General features: G+C 53.6%; 1 protein-coding gene across 2 annotated transcripts in view; it reads right to left on the reverse strand.

Moving 5' to 3' along the window:
• Positions 1-91: 91 nt before the first annotated feature.
• Positions 92-22,914, reverse strand: part of STX1A (syntaxin 1A) — a 47,883-nt gene continuing 25,060 nt past the window's right edge. Inside the window, exons 4-10 of one of the 2 annotated variants that reach the window (XR_015774459.1) lie at positions 13,118-13,192; positions 10,982-11,055; positions 9,579-9,687; positions 6,118-6,191; positions 5,744-5,881; positions 4,045-4,261; positions 92-3,401 (exon numbers count right to left, since the gene is read on the reverse strand). Coding sequence is in view for 1 of the 2 variants with exons in the window: in XM_005525878.3 (XP_005525935.2) it covers positions 3,324-3,401; positions 4,045-4,155; positions 5,744-5,881; positions 6,118-6,191; positions 9,579-9,687; positions 10,982-11,055; positions 13,118-13,192 (659 nt within the window). In the remaining variant the exon portion in view is untranslated. The remainder of the gene's footprint in view (positions 3,402-4,044; positions 4,262-5,743; positions 5,882-6,117; positions 6,192-9,578; positions 9,688-10,981; positions 11,056-13,117; positions 13,193-22,914) is intronic. The other variant, XM_005525878.3, reaches the window with a different exon arrangement.

Below are 22,914 nucleotides of genomic sequence, written 5' to 3' on the forward strand. Positions count from 1 at the left end.
GTACTGAGGTGGGAGTATGGTACCTCGTGCCCTGCCAGCTTCCCCTCTGCCTGCAGAGGATCCACACTGTCAAGGTGTAGATCCATGAGGACAAAGTTGCTCCTGGCACAGGTGTTATTCCAGTTACTCCTGTTGGTGCTTGGCACCAAGCCCATCCTGTTTGCTTTAGTCCTTCCAGGGTGCTGGGGCTGACTGGACCCCCCATCACCTCTTCCCTTCCCTTGAAAAAAGGAGAGGTGCCACCCAGAGCTTTACAGTTACAAATGTTTATTCTACATAAAAATTCCACAAAATGGGAAGCTGTTTTGCACCCAAAGCCTTGGGAGAAGAAAGGAATGCTAGCAGGGAGGGAAAGAGGGAAGGAGAAGAGAGGCAACATACAGTGTCATCCAGCCCAGTGAGACAGAGCAAGCCAGGGTCAAGATCCACATAGAAAACAAGGACACTTAGCTCACAGTACAGCAACAGTAGAACTCCACAGGGGGCTCGGAAAGCCTTCAAGTACATTAATTACAAAAAAAAAAACCAATCCCCAGTTCGAGTGCAAGCTGTGCGTGCCCCACACTGCTCATGGAATACTGCATCAACACGCTCCCGGCGTGGGGAGGGCGGGTGGCACTTGGAACAGAGGTGGTGGAACCCAAAGGACAAGCGGGTGCAGGTTGGGGGGCTGGAAAGAAAAGGTGAAACGTCTTCCCAAAGCACAACCACACTTGGTGATTTGGTCTGTACATGCAACGACAGGTAGGTGAAAAGGAACTCAATGGGGCTTCCCGTAGTGCAGGGGTAATTATTGCACCAAAACACCCTCCCCTCACAGCGAGGACAGTGTGAGCCTGCCTGTGGGGCAGCTGTTCCTCATCTCCCTTGCTTCGGAGCCCAGCGCTGCTGCTGCCCACAGGATCCACCCAGCAAAGTGCCAGTGGCCCTGACTGGCCCCATCCGACTCATGCTGCTGTGGGGGCTGCTGGCAGTGGTGGTGCCAACAAGGAGCAAGGGCCAAGAATTCCCCCCAGTGCAGTTCCTGGCCTTGTGCCTTGACAGGGTGCCACAGCCCTGATGTCAGGTGAGCTTGTGCCACTAAAGCCGCTGCCTGGAAGAAAAAGAAGTCACCTTGTGCTAGCAGTGGGCATGGCTGCAGGGCAGGGGCATGGCTGCAGGGCAGGGGCATGGCTGCAGGGCAGGAGCATGGCTGCAGGGCAGGAGCATGGCAGGAGGGCTTTCCTGCCTGCCCAGTGTTATTGCTTCCTGGAGGGGCCCTGGGGCTCTTGCTGGCCTGGCAGAGCAAGCGTGGATGGCAGTGGCACGGAGCTGCTGAGGGACAAAAGCATGGCTACTCCCTTTTCCTGCAGCCAGACGTGTCCCCCTGGAGCAGAGACCCTGCCCTTGCCTGCCTCCCACCCCTGCCTGCACGGTCCTGGTGCCCCAAGCCCTTCAGTGCACGCAGGCTGCAGTGCTGGAGCTCACGTGGCTCGGTGTGGGGCTGTGAAAGAAGGGGGCTCTGCTTTGGGGTGTTCCCGTGGCTGCACCCTGAGGGGCTTGGGCTGGGCAGTGTGGGGAACCAGGCTGGACCCACTTCCCAAGGGCAGCTGCATGCAACAAGGGGCTGTAGGGGGGACCTCGGGTAACAGTGTCAGAGGAGAAGCTGTGTCAGGGCTGCTGCTGGGCAGGGCTGGCCCTGGGGGAGGCAGCACTCTGGGGCTGCAGCCACTGCCTTTCCCCTGCACCCAGGGGCACCACACACAGCCAGTGCCTGAGCCACAGCACCTGCCCTGGTGCTGGTGGGAGCTGGGTGGTGATGCTGCCCGAGGCTGGAACACTGGCTGCCATCCAGGGTCCCTTTTCTGCCACCAGCACCTGCCAGCCAGCCCCTGTCCCAGTGTGGCAGCGAGCCCAGCCTACCTTGGGACTCCTCTCTGGTGCTCTGTGCATGTGCACAGGCCAGCCAGAGCCCTGGGGTCTCCAGAGGAAGGTGAGGGCAGAGCCCTGTCCCTAGCCTGAGGGAAACAGGCAATGACTCCCCTGAGCTGCCAATGGGCTTGGGCCCCACAGCAGCTGCATCTGTGTTGTGGGCACAGCACCCCTCTGGGAGCAGGTGCCTCACTGGATGGCTGGACAGAAGGGCAGGTGCCAGGAGCAGCAGGATGCCAGGAGGTGGCAAACGGGCAGTCAGGCACTGGCTTGTTCACAACCAGACTGGGTACAGGAGGAGGAGGAAGGCTCCTCTTCCTCACCTGCAGGGGGCTGGATGCAGCAAGGGCTGCTCCTGGGACCACAACAGGAGAAAGCCCAGCTGCTTCTAACCCCCGGCCATGGGTGTGAAAAAGCAAGGCTGGAGCAGCTCTGCTTGCAGGTGGGTGCTGCCAGGGGCTGTGGACATCAGCAACAGCCCCAAACCCCGGCGGGCAGAGTCCCGGCCTGTGGGCAACAGGAGCCAGGACCACCGTGTGCCAGGGCTGAGAGCACTGCAATGAGGGTGTGGTGCAGCATGAGCAGCAGTCAAATTCACTGGCCTCAGACTATCCATGCCATCCTGCCCTGTCAGGCCAGCACCCAGGAGCAGCACTAGCCCTCACGTGCCCTATTCCTGTCTCCAGGCAACTGTGATGGCCCCAGGCAGCAGCCCCTTATTCCACAGTGCTCCATCAGGCACCCACCAGCTGCAGTGGCACATCCAGCCTTTGTCACCCTGCTGGGGTGAGGGCTCACAGAGGGAGGGGACAGCCCTGCCACCGGAGGAGTGGCAGGGATGGAGCCCCAGAGCCAGACACAGTCACTGGCCAGGCAGGGCTGGGCAGAGCGCACCCCTGGGGAAGGGCCCCGAAGAGAAGCAGCCCGAGGGAAGGTGTTTGCAAGCACAGATGCGGCTGACGGACATGAGAGTTGGAGGTGATGGGCAAGCTGGGGAGGTTGACTGGGCACCGTACTCCCAAGGACCCCTAACACCCACCATCGGTCCCTCCTCCTCAGCTGTCACCAACACCGCCCATCACAGGATGAGCAGCAGTGCCCAAAGTCACTTGTGTCTCCCTCCTGGTCCCAGCCAGCCACCCAGCCTGGAGCAGTGATGAGAGCTTGGGTTTCCCCCCCAGGGTCCCCCTTGCGCCCATCACCATCGCTTGCCCCCCGCCTGCGCCCCGGGGCTGGAGCTCCCTCCACACAGACGCACCGCACCGCACACACAGCGTCACAAACAACCATGCATTAGAAACTGAAATGCTGCTGGGAGGCTCCGGGGCTGCGTGGGTTGCTCCGGTGTGGCTGCAGCCCCATGGCACGCGCGGCTCCATCCATCGCACACAAACAGTCCTGTGGGGGTGAGTCTAGCCGAAAATGCCGCCGAAGGTGGAGGCGATGACGATGCCCAGGATCACACAGCAGATTATGATCATGATCTTCTTCTGCTCAGGTGTCCCAGCGGCCGCAGGGAGAGAGGGGAGAGGGGATGGTGAGTGTTGGGGCAGGATGGACCCAGGAGTTCAGAACAGCATTTCCTCCCGTTCCCCTTGCCCATGGTGGGCTCTGAGCAGCAGCTTGGGAGCCAGAAGGGCTCTGGCAGTCCTGGGCAGGGAGGGACATCCCTGCTTCTGCTTGTGCCCTGGGCTGACAGAGCTGAGCTGGTGGCCTTCAGGTCCCCAAGCTGATACAGGACCAGGTGTTGGGAGCAGGACAGACAGCTGGCACTGTGCTCAGAGTCTGAGCTGAACCATGGCCTTTCCCTATATTTGTTTGCAAGGTATGTGGCTCTCACAGCATGCCTGGTCCAGGGGTGACCTTGTCCCTTTTCCTCCCCCCAAGCAGCACCCCTGCCCTATGGCTCAGTGTCAGCTTTCACACAGTCTGTGCTGGGAGCTCTGCCTCAGCTGTGCAAGCCTGGGGACCTGGGCTGCTCCCAGGGGTGTGGGGTAATGCAGGCCCCAGGCACCTGCAAAGCTGTGCCAGGCTGCCTGGGGCAGGCAAGGTGCCAGCCGGGCCCTGTGCCTGGAAGGGAGGTGTCAGCAGCGCAGGCAGGGGCAGATGGGCCCAGCCAGAGCCGTGACTCACCCGTCTGGCTTTGCTCTGGTACTTCACCGCTTTTTTGGTGTCGGACACAGCCCGCTCCACATAGTCCACCGAGTGCTCCACGTTGTACTCGATGCGGTCAATCATTTCTCCCTGCAGGAGGAGGACACAGCCCACGCGCCCACGCGCACGCAGACGTGAGCTCCTTCCTGCTCTGCTGCTCCCTGGCTCCGGGTGGATGCTGCCCTGCCCAGCAGCCCTGCATGGAGAGAAGCACCATCAGCTGCCTGTGGGCACTGGGTGTTTCCTGGGCTGCTCTGACTGCATGCCCCATCCCAGAGGATCTCTCTGCACATCCCAGCAGGGAAACAAACAAGGGTGAGGGATAAGGGAGTTCCCAGCCCGGTCCTGGCGCTGACCTGTCCAATATCTCAGGTGACACCAAAGCCACAACAGGACCTACACCAGCGCCACACACATGCTGCTGAAACAGTTGGCAGGGAGCAAGGACAGCACCAGTAGCACCATGAGGGCTGCTCACGAAACCATGCACGTGCAGGGACCAGGGACCACTGCTCTGATCCGCACTGAAGGTGGGAGGGTCCGGAGCAAGGCCAGACCCCTGCCCTGCTCTGACCCTGCTGCAGGGATAGGCTGGGAGGGGGTGCTCCTGTGGGTGTGGGGACTCAGGTTGGGGTGAGCTCCTCCAGCCTCGTTCACCTCCTTCGGCCCCATCCTGACTGGGCAGGGAAACAGCCGTGTCCTGCAGCAGCTGGACACAGGTGGTAGGAGTGGGAGGTTTGAAGACCCTTGTCCTCCTGCACGGCATGGAGGGAATTGAGGCCACAGAGCCACAGGCTCACAGCCAGCAACTCTGCAATGCCTGTTTCTCAACCTAATGCTGGAGAGCACAGGGAGGACAAACCTTGGGGCCCAGGGGTGCTGAGCACTGAGCCCCACCAACTGCTCCCTGTCTTGAGTAAAACTGCTGCTGCTTCTTCCTTACCTGTGCCATGCCCGGGGCAGAGCAGAGCTGCCAGCCCTGCTGCCTGCACGGCACCCCTCTATGCTCAGTGCCAGCAGCTTCTCACCCACAGGACAATGGTGCTGGCATTCCCCACATTATGGGGAATTATCCTGTCCCCTTGCAGACAGGACAGGCCCCCAACCCCACCGTGCCCTGGTGACCCTTGCCATCCTGCCCAGCCCAGCGGCACACGAGCAGCAGCCATGCAGGAGCAGCCATGCAGAGCAGAGCATGCAGCACCACGGGGCTCGGCCCGTGGGCCTTTACCTGCCACCGACGTCTCCTCGGGCCATGGCAGCATGGCGGGCAAGAAGGGGGGTCAGCAAAGACACAGGAGCACGTGCCTGGCTGAAGGGACTGGTGCCATGGCTGGAGCACAGCCGAGGGGGCACACTGAGCTCACCCACCTGGGCCTGGTGCTCCAGGGAAGATGAAGAAACCTCCCCCTGCATGGCAGCCACCCACTGCCCTCCTTCTGGGCCCCTCACTGAACCTCCCACGCCACACGCACAGCAGCCCAGCTCTGGGGTGCCAGGCAGGTGGTTCCAGCCCTGGGGAGCCCAGCTCCACCCCTGGGGAGCCATGATGTGGTTCTTCCTCTCAGCACCCACCCAGGCAGGGGAGCACTGCTCTTCAGTCTCCCCACCCACCACAGGGAGCCCCATCACCCTCCAACCCCTCCAGGGGAGCCCCTGGGCTGCACCATTTCCCCACCTGGCTCTCCACCAGCATGGCCATGTCCATGAACATGTCGTGCAGCTCTCGGATGCTGTTCTCCAGTTTGATGATCTCACTGTGCCGTGTCTCAATCTCATTCAGCGCCTGCTTGGTGATGTTTGAATCCATGATGATCTGCAGAGAAAAATCAGGCCTGAGCACCATGCTCAGACCCAGCTCCGATGCTGGGACTGGGGGCACCAAGAGAGGGATGAGCAGGAGCTACAGAGCCCCTCCAACCACCCCCAGGCAGGTAGCTTGCAGCAGGATGCCGGCATTCAGACTGCTCTGACAGCATCCTCAGGCCAGAGCTGAGCCCCTGTCCCCCCTCATCCCTGGGCTGTGCTCACTGCTCCTGTGGCAGGGCTTACCCCAGAGGAGAAGATGGCCGGGTTGCCGCTCTCCAGCATGTCCTCCAGCTCCTCGCTGGTGGTGGTCCTGCCAGCTGCAACCACACAACACAGGTCAGCCAAGAGCCCCCTGTCCCCACCACAGGTCCCACAGGGCTCTGCTGGCTCCGTGGTATTTTTCCCAGGAGTGGAACACAGCAAAGCTTTCAGCCCCAAGAGCCTACAGGGCAGTTTGAGGGGCTGCCCTCTGACAGCCTGGCTCTGACACCTCTCATTTGAAGCTGCCACTGGGAGCTCTGGCAAAGATGAAGCTACTGAGGAGACTTCCCACCTCAAGGCACAGTCCTTGGCCCTGTAATGCCCAGCTGGACAGAGTGAACATCCCCATGGACCAGCTCCCAGGGGATGGGGCAGGAGCTGTTAGGTGTTAGGGTGTGGGGGAAGCTCCCAGGGAAGCTTCTGGTGCCACAGCTCAGTCCCAGAGCTCAGCTGACACTGGATGCCAGTTAGTCCAATTCTGCATGCAGATGGTCTATAAATAGGGAAGGTAGCTCAGGGCTGAAGGAGTCCAATGTGCCATGGCCAGATAAGGGCTCAGCTGGGCTCTCCAGGCTGGCAGCATCCCTTGGGCTGGCAGCATCCCTCAGGCTGCACAAGCACCTGCACAGCCACAGCTGGGGCTCACGCCGGACATGCTGAGGACAAGGCACCTTTCCAAGGCTGGGATCCTCTGCCTGGAGCTTTTAAGCTCTTATTAGACATAAATCCATGCAATTCATGGAGAGATGGATAACACTGTCCTGTTCACCTGGGTGTGAGGTAACAGGTAGGAGTGACTGGCCCACTTGGCTGTCACCCAGCTCAGCCAGGTCTGCCACTGCCCATGCTGGTATCAGGATGAGAAGGTTTCAGCTACAAAACCCTGCCCAGCATATCACAAAGTGCCACCCACCTCCTTGTCCCTCAGCATCTGCACTCAAGATAAATCCCAGGTCGTTCCTGAGACCAAAGTATCACAGGAATCCTAAATAAGCTGTGGAGTGGCCCAGATGAGCTACCAGGGCCAGAGCAGCCCCCAGACTCTCTTGGCTCAGGGTGGGATACAACCACAGCTCATTGTTCTGCACAGCAGTTCACCTGGTCTGGCACAGCAGGGCCTGATGAAATCTCTAGTGCCCTTGGATACAGAAGATACTTTACCTTTGTCTCCCTGGTTTTGCAGTAACAAAACTGTCCCTAAAACCAAGCAGCATCTGTGCAGCACCTCCATAGCTTCAGCTGCACACCCACCATGGTGAGCAGCTCCTCCAAGCTCCAAATCCAACCTCTCTGGGAGCAAAACCTAAATACACTTCATCTCCTCAGAGATCTCCTGGGTGGGCAGCGTGATGCTGATGGTTACTGAGGCACAAGCTCTGGCACACACAGACACTGCAGTGCCTACACAAGGACAAGGAAACAGATCCTGAGAGGCTGTGGGGTGCCCCAGGGGGTGGCTACAGCCCAGGGCACTGACTCCACATCACCAACTCTGCCACTGTCCTACTTGCAGAGCCAGATGTGGTGAGGATGGAGAAACTCGCTGGGTGCTAGAGAGCCTGCCCAGAGCAGCTGAGAAGTTCCTGCTGTCATACTCTGAAAACCTGAGTGATTCACTGGCTTTGCTGTCAGAGCTCCCAGCTCTTTCTATCTTTGGACTCCTCAGCAGAAAACGAGAGCTGAGGGTGTTGTGGAGATCTGTGCAGGCACCACATCCCAGCTGAGCTGTTCCAAGGAGCCTGTGCAGGAGCCTCTGGAGCAGCTGGGGCTGAAGGCACTGGCTGGGACAGCCCAGGCCAAGCAGAGCCCCTGTCCAGGCAGCACTGCAGGTAAAACATCTGTAAGCTGCTCCTTTTGATCAGTCTTTTTGCACACTCCACCACACCTCCATCCTGAAGGGAACAAGAGTCCCTTGCTATCAGGAGCTGGGACACCTCCCCTACACCACACATTGCTCCATGGGGACTCCTGAGCCCTTTCCCTGCACCCATCAGGCTCTGTCGGGCACTGACAACCTGGCAGGACGGACACAGCAGACACAAGAACAACAGATCTTCAGAACTTAAGCAGAGCCCTCCCAAAATCCAGTAGGAAAACAAGAGGAAGGTTTCCTTCAGGTCTGCTTCCAACCAAATGGCTGAGTCCTTCCAAATCTCCTCCCTCAGAGGGAGGCACAGGGATACCTTAAATTCCTGTTCACATGACAAGCCACTCCTCAGCTGTCAACTGCAGGGTGATGTTGGCTGATGGATGAGTCAGGCACTGGAGCAGTGACACATCCTGCTTTACAGCAAACTGGCAAGCTCTTGTTGAGCCTTGTGTCAGTCAGCCTTCCCATCCAGCCCTGTTAGTATCAGACATCACAAAGACTAACCTGAACAAAGATTGAGGCTTGCACAGCTGTGTCTCCTTCCAGCCCTCCACAGAAATTCCCACACCCCACAGCACCCAGATTCCCAGACCAATGAAGCACATTCACACAGGTGACCATCAAGGACACCAGATTGACTCACAGATCTCCTGCCATTATTCACAGTGAGTTGCTAGAGGAAAGAAAAACATCCATTTGGTTGTTAGGAAAAAAAAAGACTAAGTTCAGAGCCTTCCAATCTGAGCACAACCCCCAGAACATGTCTCACAGATTATTTGCAAAAATCTCCTTTAATCTCTGCATGCCCTGACTTTCCCCTTGATTATTTCCCTAATTACACATTTCTTCTTTGTTGGGAGATAATCCCATTGCTCCAAACTATCCAGGTACCACTGACTGCACTGAAGAACCATAAGGAAAGTGTTTTTATAGACAGGCAAGACTGGACTTCTCCTAAGTGATGGGCTCTGGATGACTCAGAGCTCTTAGTGCCACAGTAGTGTCACCTGGGTGAGGTGTCACCAGCCTCAGAGGTGTCACCTGAGGTCCACCTTTGGCCACAACATAATGGCTGCTAAGAGCCATCAGGTCCTGGGCCCTGAGAGGTGCCTGGGGCAGCACTGAGGCTCCTGCTCTTCCTGTGCCAGGGAGACCATCAGGAGCGGGGAGTGCTCCCATCTCAAGAATTCCCTTCTCTGTTTTCATGTTTAGCTCAGTTCACCCCTGAAGAAGAGCACCCTGAGGAAGGACAAGTACACACAGGAATCAGGAATTCCCATGAGCTTCTTTGAATTAAAAATGGGCTGCGAACACAGAAGAAATTCCTCTCCTTGTGACTCCTGTGCTATCTCTGCAGCCTTTTGGGATGTACTTTGCTGGATGCACTTTGCCACTGAACCTCAAGGTACCAGCCCACGTCCATCTCCAATAGAAGCCGTGTCCCAGTCACTCCCATAGGCTCCTGTGCATCCCAGGTTTTCCAGGGAAGCTCTGCCTGGCTGTGGGAGCAGCTCTGATCTATTGTGAGCCAGTGCAGGATGCACAGCTGTGTTCCCACTCTAGGTTTACTCACTGATCTCCAGCTGCCTCTGGATCCTGCCCTTGCAGCGCTCCCGGTAGTCAGTCTGCGTGGCGTTGTACTCGGACATCACCTCCACGAACTTGCGGGACAGTGTGGAGTGCTGAGAGGGAAGAGAAGGAGAGAGGGAGCTGAGGGTTCCATGAGAGGGAACCCCCACTGGCACAACCTCAGGCTGTTTCTTCTTGTCCTGTACCTGTTTCCCAGGAGCTAAGCCTAACCCTCCCAGCTGCCCCCTCCTGTCAGGGAGCTGAAGAAAGTGAGAATGTCCCCCCTGAACCTCCTTTTCTCCAGAGCTCCCCCAGCTCCCTCTGATCAGACTTGTGCTCCAGACCCTTCTCCTGCTCCATTCCTGTTTCTGGAGAGCCTCTGCACAGTGAGGGAACAGGAATATCAGACATGCCTGGAAGCAGCAGCACTCAGAGGGGTTGGTGCAGGTGTTTGTACACCTGGAGCAGCCCCAGCCAGCACTGCCCCACCTCCAGCAGACGACACTGGAGACATCTCCAGGGCACGCCTGCACTGGCTCTGCAGCTATTCTGAGCCAGCAACAGCAGAGTATTTATGGAGAGCCTCAGCTCTTCTTCTCCCTCCTCCACCACCAACCTCACACAAACGCCCCTGGCAGCTCCAGCTCCATCCTCTGCTTGAGAGGTGCTGGCCCAGAGCAAGGTCAGAACAGCTCCCAAGCATCTCAGCTCAAAACCCAGCAACAACGTGACGTGCCATCCAATCTACTCCTCTGCTGTTCCAAAACTGTTTTTTCCTAAAATCCACTTCATTCTCATTCAGCTGAAAACTATCAACATATGTTGATCTGGAGCCAAATATAGCCTGGGTGCTGAGTGACACCCTTCCTGCTCACTAGCACACCATGCTACACCTCTTTTGCTTAAGAAGTTATTTAACTCAGTGTTTATTTTCTCAGATTGTTATTCTATGTTCCCATGGGCATCCCACACGTCTACAATATGCATTTGATTTTTGAAAAACACGGAGTTTTGCGCAAAATTGGCTGGAAAAAGGCATTTTAAATGGCTTTCAGACATGAAATAAACCTACCTGAATATTCACAGCAAATAAAAAGCATATCAAAATGTACCTTGTGATTGAACTGATTAAACAGAAAATATTAACTCAAGTTAGGAAAAAGATTAAAGGCAGCTCTGCAGTGATGCAAGGACAGATTCCAGGCTGGAGCAGTGGCTGTTTCCCACCGGGTACTCTCTCACCAAAGCACCACCAGGAGGTAAAAATTACACACTAGCTGGGCAGGAGGACAGCTTCATGCAGAGAAATCCACTCCATAGCCAAGCACAGGCCTCCTCTCCCAGCACTTCCTGGGATCCCTCAGCTTCCCACTTTCCCCCTCCTGGTGCCACGGGGCAGAGGCTCACCTGAGTTTTCCTTATCCGCAGGTCAGCCGATGACCTGTTCAGTCCTTCCTCTTGTTCAATACTCTGCTCAATGCCTGGTCAGGGCAGAAGGACACATTGGAGAAAAACCACAGAATCATTAAGGCTGTAAAAGACCTCCAAGATCATCAAATCCAACCTCTGACTGATTACCTCAAGCCTGTTAAGCCACACTGCCACATGTACTCATTTTTTGAACACTTCCAGGGATGGTGACTCCACCACTTTGCCAGAGCACCTGTTCCAGTGCTTAACCAAAGGAAAGAGATTGTTTGGCAAAGGGACTGTGAGAGAGAGTGGATGGAGGAGCAGCTGGTACTGGGCTGTTCCCAAATCCTGACTCCACCATTTAGCCTGGCAGCAAAGCCCTGTTTCAGGACTGCAAAGCACCTGGTGCCTGGCCACTGGCTGTGATTTGAGGCTGAAAGGGCAGCACTGTCACACCCAGGCTGGTGAGCCAGGATTTCCACATTAAATCAATGTGATGCTTAGGTCTGATTGCCAGTATTCAAACAGATTGGAGAGCTGTTTCCACCAGAGAGGCAGGAGGAGGAAATCCAGAGCTGAAGTGTCTCTGCAAAATACCGAACTTTAAGACTCCTCCAGGAACCCAAAAATAGCAGCTCCTCCAGCTGTCTGGACTGGCACAGGGAGTACCCACCAGGCTGGCATGAGTGCCCTGCACTGTGCTGAGCATCCATGTAGCAGCACAGGGACCTGCCCCTCTAATTATGAAGATAATTGACATGAAGCCCTCACTGCCCAAAGCCTGTGAATCGTGGCAGGGACCCTCACATCCCACTGTGCTTCGGGCAGGGAGAGGTCCCAGGGGTGCAGGGCAGGACAATGCAATCCTGCCCCATCCCTGGGAGTGTCCAAGGCCAGGTTAGACAACCTGGTGCAGTGGAAGGTGTCCCTGCCCATGGCAGGGAGTGAAATGAGATTACCTTTAAGGCCTCTTCCAACTCAAACCATCCCATCATTCCAGGATTCTATGAAACCTGCTCCTCAAGGCCAGCTCAGGACACATTAATTCAAAGACTTAATTTCAGGGACTTACAAAACTTGGGAGAAAGCTCCCATCAGCAGGCAGGCCAGTGTGCAGAGACACACATCTCCATGTGAACCCCCTGGTGTGAGCTGGTGGCATCCCCACAGTCTGGCTGAGGACTCCATTCCCAACACTGATGTCTCACAGCTCTCAGAGCCAAGCTGTCCCCAGAAACTTCCATTCTGCAGCAGGGGCTCCCCATTCCCTGGAGCTGCCCCTTCACCCTCCAGCACAGCCCAGCTGGAATGTATCAGTATTTCACCAGTAACTCTCCTCACAAACCACTCCCCATTCCCAAGGAATGGCATTGGCAAACACTGGACATCTCTGATAATTTGTAAATTTACATTTTCCCAAGAAGCTAGCAATTAGAATTATCCATTGCATGAGTAATGTCTGGCCTGAAGAAGACAGTTTGTTGTCAGCAGATGTTGTTTTTGATCAGTCTTGACTGTTTTCTGTCATTGATCATGCTGGCCATGAGATGATTTGGGACAAAGCACAAGGACTAGTCATCTGCTGCTCCAGGTAAATATGATACCAGAGAGGCTTTTCTGGAAGCAGGAAACAGGAGCCTGTCCTGCAATCCTTCAGGCTTTCAAAGCCCCTTACAAAACACTGAACAAAACACTTATGGAAAAGGATTTTTGTTTTTTTTAAGGCCAAATCCTATCACCAGGGATCCCAGTGTGTCCAGGGCCATAGGAATGGATCACCATTTGAGATGGCCCCTGGCTCTAGCTGAGATCATTGAAGATCACATCCTGCACATCCAGCAGCACCTCTTCACTCACCCAGACCTGACCAGAACCTTTGGCCACGCTGAGGGTTTGCCCAGCTTCCAACCCCTGCCAGGACTCACTCAGAGCCCACCAGCTGCTCGTGGCCTCATTCCCTCAATCCCATTCTGGGAACGGGGCACGAGGGGGCAAATTCACAAAGAGTAAATAAAAGCATCTGGAGGGTACAGCAGAGAGGGAAGGTGATGCTCATCCCTGGGACATTTCCAGCCAGGACAAGAGAACTCCAGGAAGAGCCCCACAGCTCCATCACAGGCCAACACTCACTCTTTAGCTTGGAGCGCACTTTGTTCGCCGTCTTCTTTATGTCAGACATCAGCTCTTCCAGCTCCTCTTTCGTTTCTGGGGAGAGAGGAAAGAGCAAACATGGATGTGCTGCAGACACCACTAAAATCTGCTGCCCTGCAGAGTTTAGAAACCAGAGCTGTGAGCACTTCAAGCCCCTAACTGGAAGGATTTCCAACCCCTGACTTAAAACACTTCCATCCCCACTCTTGCCCCTAAACTGGGAGCACTCCCACAATCCAGACTGGGAGCACTCCCACAATCCAGACTGGGAGCACTCTCCAAATCCAGACTGGGAGCATTCCCACCTCATGCTCCATGCTGGACTCTCCTCACACTCCTGAGATCTCCAGCTGCTTCCAGCTCTGGGGCCCCAACACAAGTGTTAAAATGAACAAGAATGAGGTCAGGTTAGACATGGGGAAGAGATGTCAGACCATGAGGAGGTGAGGCTCTAGCACAGGGTGTCCAGAGCAGCTGGGACTGCCCCTGGATCCCTGGAAGTGCCTAAGGCCAGGCTGGATGGGGCTTGGAGCAGCCTGGGACAGTGGAAAGTGTCCCTGCCCATGGTAGGGAGGTGGAACCTTTCAAATTCCCTTCAAACCCAAAGCATCCTGTGAATCTGTGATCACATACAGGTTCCCCTCCAAGAAACCAGCGTGTCCTGGGAGAATCCAGGATTTGCAGATGTGCCCCATCCCAATCTGTATTTCAGGAACTGCCAGACCCCCTGCACACAGCAGCAGGGCTGGAGCAGGGGCACAGCCCCATGCCCAGAACGCTGGGACCCAACTGTGCTCTGCCAGTGCAGCTCTCCCTGCTGCCACCCCAACACTCCCTCTTGATTTTGATGACATCAAGACTTAATTAAATAAAACTTTGTTTAATAGAGCTGAGGCATATTGACTGACTCATGTCAATGGTTCTGATGCCAGCTGCCAGTCACAGGCATAATTAGAAAATCCTGATGATGGGAATGTTTTGGGGGAAGGTCCTATTGTTCTGTAGACATTCCCATCCCCGAGCTACAAGCTTCAGCACTATTGGGAAAAGGAGAGAAGGAACACATCTGTGAAATCCTTCACCCCAGGATATTTGCTGGAGAACAGACACAAATGCAGTGACACGAATAGGACCTTTCAGACTTTCTCATTTAAGTGTCTAATTATTTTTTCCCTATTCTTAAAAACCTCGTAATAATAAGAAACAAAGAAATAATAAGAAATTGTAATATGAAAAAGATTTCTTGAAAGAATTTGCAGTAATAGGAAGGTTATAAACAATAAGAAACTGTTATAATAAATTAATAACTGTAATAATAAGGAATTAATAATTATTTCTTAATAAAGAAATAGTCTTTAAGGTCTATTATGATTCTGTGATGCACTGCAGTGAAGCTGCCACTGAGGACACACAGGACATGTGGTGAGCACGATCCTACACTCTCAGGGAGCAGACAAGACCACACTGATGGAAGGGGGGGACAGGGAACAGGGCTGGATGCCTTCCCTCAAAATATGTCCAACTGAGCAGCATGAAGAACACTCCTTCTGGCTTGATTTGAGTCACAGGCCGTGTGAGGATTACTTGGCGGCCTGGCAGGCACAGGCTGCCCAGACAATTATTTTCATGTCCATGGTGTCTGTTGAAGTGACTCACTCTATTTAACCATTCACAGAGAGTGACATGCAGCCAGGGGAAACTCAAGTACCACAACATTGCCGTGCTGTGGCCAGCATCACTTCATGCCACAGTGGCACTCAGGGGGCAGATGGGATGTTTCTGAGGAAGAGTAAAGCTATCTTTCTTATCTTGGCACATTCATTTATGGAATGTTGGGTATTTTTTGAAGGTGACTGCAAAGAGGAAGCACAGACCTGAAAGCCACTAGTGATGAGATTGGCTGGAAAGGTCCTGCATATGGATCAGGGCAATGCCCAGTACCAGCACAGGCTGAGGGATGGATGGATGATGGATGGATGGATGGATGATGGATGGATGGATGGATGATGGATGGATGGATGGATGGATGGATGATGGATGGATGGATGGATGATGGATGGATGGATGGATGGATGGATGGATGGATGGATGATGGATGGATGGATGGATGGATGGATGGATGGATGGATGGATGATGGATGGATGGATGGATGATGGATGGATGATGGATGGATGATGGATGGATGGATGGATGGATGATGGATGGATGATGGATGGATGATGGATGGATGGATGGATGGATGGATGGATGGATGGATGGATGGATGGATGATGGATGGATGATGGATGGATGATGGATGGATGGATGGATGATGGATGGATGGATGGATGGATGGATGGATGGATGGATGATGGATGATGGATGGATGGATGGATGATGGATGGATGGATGGATGATGGATGGATGGATGGATGGATGGATGGATGATGGATGGATGATGGATGGATGATGGATGGATGATGGATGGATGGATGGATGGATGGATGATGGATGGATGATGGATGGATGATGGATGGATGGATGATGGATGATGGATGGATGGATGGATGGATGGATGGATGGATGATGGATGGATGGATGATGGATGGATGGATGATGGATGGATGGATGATGGATGGATGGATGGATGGATGGATGATGGATGGATGGGGATGGATGGATGGAGAGCAGCTCTGTGGAGAAGGACTTTCTAGCTGAAGTCCCATTTGCCAAAAGAGATTTGGGACATCAGTGACCTCTGTGCAGTCCTTCAGTTCCCAAAGGCTGACATTTATTTTTGGAAACAGCTCAGAGTTTCGCATTGCAACTTATTGATTCAAGCTGTGGAAAACAAGAAAAACATCAGATGCTGACTCAAACCTTTCCTAATTTTCTAGAATTTTTTTTCAACTCAGACCAACACAACCATCTGCAGGCAGCAGGTGTGACAGAATGGGGAGCAGACAGAGGGGGAGAGGAGAGAACTGCTCAACCCCTGCTCCAAGCAGAGCCAGGCCTGTCCCACCCATGCAGGGCACAGGAGACAATCAATACTGTCAGGAAGGACCAGCAGCCCCAGGATTTTTAACTTCCTGCATGCCAGGAACAAATCCTGTTCAAGGTGCAGCAAGGTGAGATGCTGCCAGGCTTCAAAGTCAGTGCAAAATGTCCAGGCTTCTACACAGCAGCAGAACAGGGATGATGCACAGAAGAGTCTGAAAAGCTTGTGGGATGAAAGGTACACCCTGAAACACCCCTCCTTCATCCACCTGGCTGTGTTTTGGGGTGATCCAGAACAGATTAAATTGTAGCTTTTGACTTTTTATATCATTAAAAAGGAAGCAGGTGACATCACAGAATGGTTTGGGTTGGAAGGCACCTTGAAGATCATTCCAATGCCCTGCCATGGCCAGGGACACCTTCAACTAGACCAGGTTGCTCCAAACCCTGTCCATCCTGTTTTGGGACACTTCCAGGGATGGGACATTTAACTGAGTTCCTATAAAATATTTGTAGGTAATTAAAAGCTGGTACCATCAGCAGAATCGCATTTATATAATAAATACCATTTGATACCAGTGGTGATGGATCCTGTTTCCCTTTCCATGGCCTTCTGTCCAGTCCCTCCACTGCCTGCTCCCATTCTGCTTGGAGGCACACACAAACCCTTGGCAGCTCCAGGATGGACACAGGGCACTTGAGATGCAGTGCTGGAGCTCACAGGGACCAAAGCTGCCTCAGCCCTCCCACAGACACTGAGGGCACAGGTACCAACTTAAGCTCTATTTTTACAACACTGACTGCACTACTTGTCTTACCTCCTTTAGTTCTCCCGATCGAATCCCACTTCGAATACTCCATTATTTTACTCACAAGCAAGGTCAGTTAAATCAGTCAATAATTACCCAGCTCATTCCCTCTCTCTTTAGAATCGATGCTCTTCTACCTCCCAAGCTCCTAGGTATGCCAGAAATTATTGGAAATCAACACTAATGGCAAAGGCACCATCTTACTCAGCTCCTGGAAAACTTCCCGATCAATACCTTCAGGCAGCCTGAATCCAGCAGTGTCTATTTTTGGTATCAACTGTTTAGCAACAAACTGATTTACTGCTGGAATGCTGGAATTTAATCAGCATAAGATACATCATGTATTTCCCAAAAAAAGAGAAGCGTTTCCCATATGTCTGTGTCCTTTCTGCATTATTCTCCCATTTTTCTCTAGTAATGCACCAAAATGGTTGTGAGGTTCTGCTCTTCTTTGAGCACCTCAAGAAAACTTCAGCTTGTCCATCCATCATCCATCCATCATCCATCCATCATCCATCCATCCATCATCCATCCATCATCCATCCATCCATCCATCATCCATCCATCCATCCGTCATCCATCCATCATCCATCCATCATCCATCCATCATCCATCCATCCATCCGTCATCCATCCATCATCCATCCATCCATCATCCATCCATCCGTCATCCATCCATCATCCATCCATCATCCATCCATCCATCATCCATCATCCATCCATCCATCATCCATCCATCCATCCATCATCCATCCATCCATCATCCATCCATCATCCATCATCCATCCATCCATCATCCATCCATCCATCCGTCATCCATCCATCATCCATCCATCCATCCGTCATCCATCCATCATCCATCCAGCATCCATCCATCCATCCATCATCCATCCATCCATCATCCATCCATCATCCATCATCCATCCATCCATCATCCATCATCCATCCATCATCCATCATCCATCCATCATCCATCATCCATCATCCATCCATCCATCATCCATCCATCCATCCATCATCCATCCATCCATCATCCATCCATCATCCATCATCCATCCATCCATCATCCATCCATCCATCCATCATCCATCCATCATCCATCCATCCATCCATCATCCATCCATCCATCATCCATCCATCATCCATCATCCATCCATCCATCATCCATCCATCCATCATCCATCCATCCATCATCCATCCATCCATCCATCATCCATCATCCATCCATCCATCCATCCATCCATCCATCCATCATCCATCCATCATCCATCCATCATCCATCCATCCATCATCCATCCATCCATCATCCATCCATCCATCATCCATCCATCATCCATCCATCCGTCATCCATCCATCCATCCATCCATCCATCCATCCATCCCCCAGTCTGTGCTGGCACTGGGCATTGCCCCATCCCTTGCTTTTGGCCTAGCTCAACTGCATGAAGCTCTCTTGATTTTGGCAACTTTACTCCTGTCCTTCAGTATCCTAAGGCACTTTACCCATCCCTCCCCAGGTGCTGGGACACACCACAGCTCTTTCCAAAACCAGCCACGCCCCAAATGCTGTATTCTAATTGTTCCAGATGAGAAAGTGAGTCTGTGCCCGTGAGGGGCCCTGTGACTGAGCATCCCAAAGGATGGGGAGGAGGAGGGCCTGATGTTGGTGGGTGCAGGAGGGAAGAAAGTCCTTCACCCCTGCACAAGGTGACACACAGTGAGTCCGTTTGGACAGAGAGACACAGGGCTTTGTGCAGAAAGGGAGCCAGCTGGGGAATTGTGGAAAGGTTATTTTTAGAGTTGCACATTTCCATGATAAAGAGCAAGTATTACCTCTGGCTGAAAACTTTTTATAGCACTGGCAGAAAAAAACTGACCAGAAGTAGTCCTACCTCCCAGAGCTTCAGCTGGGAGTGCTCTTGAGATGCTGCAGTTGGTACCCAAAGCAGCGAGTGTGAAATGAAGACTCAAAATGCACCCACAAAGAATTCAGGCACCTGAACCTGCTGAATCCGAATTTTTTTTTCCTAAAAGCAACCAAACAAAAAAAAAAAAAAAAAAAAAGGCGTGATTTATATTTTTAAACACTGACTGAAGTGCGGGGAACTGTGTCATTTCATTCAAATTGTCAGGTCCCAGTGAGGACAAGACACAGGCAGGTCACAGTAGCTGGGAAGGGCTTTAAGGACATCCTGCAGCCACCATCACTGGGAGGCACTGTCAGCTGCAGCCATGCATCCCTGCAGCATCCCTGCTTGTCTGGCAGCTTCTTCAGACTCCAATAACTCAAGGAAATGGGATAGCCCAAAATTCCAAGTCAGAAGGAAGGTATAACTCACAGGTTGCCCTGTGAATTTGAGAAATCCAAATGATTCATTCTCAGGGAAAGGTCAAAAAGGAGAAAGAAGTCCACCTCACAGTGTTGGGTACTTGTTCAAGGATCTTTTCATATAGCCATGGACTTGCAGGGTGGTTTGGGTTGGAAAGGACCTAAAAGCTCATCTCATTGCAATCCCCTGCCATGGGCAGGGACAAATCCCACTAGACCAGGCTGCTCTAAGTCCCCTCCAACCTGGTCTTGGAGCATTTCCAAGGATGAGGCAGCCACAGCTGCTCTGGGCAACCTGTGCCAGGGCCTCACCACCCTCATGGCACATCCCCTCCTCACATTCAGCCCAAAATTTATTGCAGATGACAGCAGCAGCTTGGCAGGGTTTGGTCCATCCATCCCCACCTGCACACACAGTTCCCAACACAGGAGTGAGCCGTGCCTGCAGGTGAGTTACATGTGCTGGGCCCTCTTCCATGATCCCTGTCCCAAGGCTGACTCACTGCCTCTACCTTCTGCTTGTTAATTTACCAAAATCAGAAACAACTTGTTCCTGATGCAGCTCTGGAGCAGGGGAACTCACCTGCCACTGGCTGGGGACCTCCCTCCCCCAGCAGGTTGAACAACTGGCAGCACACAGTTCTGCCCAGAACCTCCCCATCCATTGACCCTGCACTCTCCAGGTGCTGCTTGGGAGCTGTGTGCTGTGGGAACTGCAGATGCCATGTGCTGTGGGATCTGTGTGCTGTGTGGGATAGGAGCCGTGTGCTGCGGGATCTGCACGTTTTGGGAGCTGTGTGGGAGCTTTATGCCACAGGAGCCATGTGCCATGGGAGCTGCACATCGTGGGAGCTGTGTGCTGCAGGAGCTGTGTGGTGTGGGAGCCGAACGTTTTGGGAGCTGTGTGCCTTGGGACCTGTGTGGGAGCTGTGTGCCATGGCAGTAATGTGCTGTGGGAGGTCTGTGCCACGGGAGCTGTGTGCCATGGGAGCTGTGTGCCATGGGAGCTGTGTGCTACTGGAGCCGTGTGGGAGCTGTGTCCCACAGGAACTGTGTGCCAGAGCTGTGTGCCAGGGCTGTGTGCCAGAGCTGTGTGCCAGAGCTGTGTGCCATGGAAGAAGCTGTGTGCCACAGGAGCTGGGTGCCATGGGTGCCACATGCATTGGAAGCCGTGTGCCATGGGAGCTGTGTGCCACGGGAGCTGTGTGCCAGAGCTGTGTGGCACAGGAGCTGTGTGGCACAGGAGCTGTGTGCCAGAGCTGTGTGCCATGGAAGAAGCTGTGTGCCAGAGCTGTGTGGCACAGGAGCCATGTGGGAGCTGTGAGCCACACGAGTCCCTCTGAGCAGTAGCCGTGGCCGTGGCCGGCAGTGCCGACGTGCTCCTCGGCACGCTCGCTCCAGCCTCCCACTCCTCCCTAGCACAGGCGTCAGCCCCGGCGTCACTGCTGTGTCATCAGCTGCCTTTTCCACAGCACTCATTAATTCACTGGAGGGGAAATCTCCTGTCCAATTGAGGAGGGAACAGGGAATCCCAAAAGCAAGCGGACTACAGAACCTTGCTCTCTTCCCGCTTCACCGCCCCGGTTTTCCCAGTGTCCTTGCTCCATGCTCTCTCAGCAGGGCAGGTGACTTCTGACAGAGGGAGGGAGGTGTGTGGGAGAAAACCCAAACATGTCTTTAGCAAGAAAGATGAAATCACACAACTGGAATGAACAGAAAATACCAGAGACGCTACAAATTCCTGCAAAAACAATGCAAGGATGCGCTTGCGCTGGATACGAAGAGGAGTGAAACAGGATGGATGCAGCTCTGGCATTGCAAAGAACAGCTGCCAAGGACTCACTCACCCTGCCCAGCTCTTGCACAGGCAATATTTTTGTGTGCTGTCTCCTGGTGTTCCCCCTGCTTCCCCCTCAGCACCTCCTCTCCCACTCTCTCCTGGCCCCACATCCCTGCGGTCTCCTCCCAAGCCGTCCTCCCCACTCTTATGTTGGATCCTCTTGCTGTCTGTCTCCTTTAATTATGGCTCTATCTTCACACTCTGGAATTCACTCTGCTCTGCCAATTTGTTCTCCAGATTCCTTCCTTTGCCAGGATTTGCCTTCCCCATTCCCTCCAATCCTGGGTTCAGTTTTAGGCCCCTCATTACAAGATATTAAAGAGCTGGGGAAGATTCTGGAGCACCAGGAGTGGCTGAAGGAGCTGGAGGGGCTTAGCCTGGAGAAAAGGACTGGGGGGAACATTTTTGCTTTCTGAAACTCCCTGACAGCTTTTCAGCAGGATTGCACACACATATACTGGCCACAAAGCTCTGACACAACCAGCATCCCGCTAGGGACAAGTCCATTTCCTTTTACTGTTAATTATTACATATTAGGAACCTACAAGGATTGAATAGCTCATTCCAAAGCTCTTCCTAGTTCTGTCAGTATCTCCCTCCTGCCAAGTTAAGGGGAGAACTTCTGCCCTCAAGCTGTGGAAAATGCCATGTGACAGATGAAGCCCCCAAACACCCCAAAAACACAGAGAGATAAAGGCCAGGACCCTTCTCCAGCACCAGTGCTTTGCCCAGATGGATCCAAGTGAGAGGCTGGTCAGCAGGAGGTGGCTGGCAAGCAAGGGTGACAGTTCTGCATCAGTTTTTATCCACTGATTCCCCAGGGCTTGCTCTGATGACGCTTAATGAGGGGCCACACCTCCACTGCACAGGGCACTGCTCCTGTGCACACACAATAGCAGTTTGCCAACACTGTGGCCCAGCTCTGCCCGCTCCATCCTGACATTTCAGGAGCTCTGTGGGAGTTATTTTGGTCTCTGCCAAGGGCAGAGCTCTGACACAGGCAGCCAGAGGAAGGGGGAGGCAAGGGGGGTGCAGGAGGAGAAGCTTCCCAGACCATGCACAGAGCAGCATCACCACCCATGTCGTGGAGCCCACTGCCCCACACTGGCTGCTTGTGTGAAGGCTGGATCTGCTCCCAGGCTGGGGAGTTGGGAAACTCCACAGAGCTGTCCTGGAGGAGGACATGGAATCACCCCACACAGAGAAACCTGACCTGCCAACCCCTTTCCACCACCTCCAGACACAGCAAGATCTGCACATCCCAGCTTGGACAGGCACAGCTCAGCAGAGCACCAGGAGCCTGCACAGCACTTCAGAGAATCACAGACCACAGATTGGTTTGGGTTGGAAGGGACCCTCAAAGGTGCTCCAGTCCAACCTGCTGCCAAGGGCAGGGACACTACTGCTAGACCAGGGTGCTCCAAGCCCCATCCAACCTGGCCTTGGACACTTCCAGGGATGGGGCAACCACAGCTCCTCTAGGCAACCTGTGCCAGGGCCTCACCTCCCTCACAGGTAAGAATTTCTTCTTAATATCTAATCTAATCTCTCCTCTTTTAGATTAAAACTGTTCTCGCTTGTTCTGTCACTATTTTCTCTCATAAAGTCACTCTCCCTCTTTTTTATAAGCCCTCTAAGGCTGGAAGGGGATCTAGGTTCTCCCCAGAGCCTTCTCATCTCTAGGCTGAACATCCCCAGCTCTCTCAGCCTGTCTCCAGAGCAGAGGGGCTCCAGCCCTTTGATTCCTCCACATTTCCCTGCAGAGGACCAGGTCAGAGAGCACATCTCACCACCAGGAACTGAGCCTAGAAGAACAGCT

This window comes from Pseudopodoces humilis, chromosome 23 (assembly GCF_049639895.1).
Source record: "Pseudopodoces humilis isolate 2021_Gansu_Grassland_sample_001 chromosome 23, ASM4963989v1, whole genome shotgun sequence".
NCBI lineage: Eukaryota > Metazoa > Chordata > Aves > Passeriformes > Paridae > Pseudopodoces > Pseudopodoces humilis.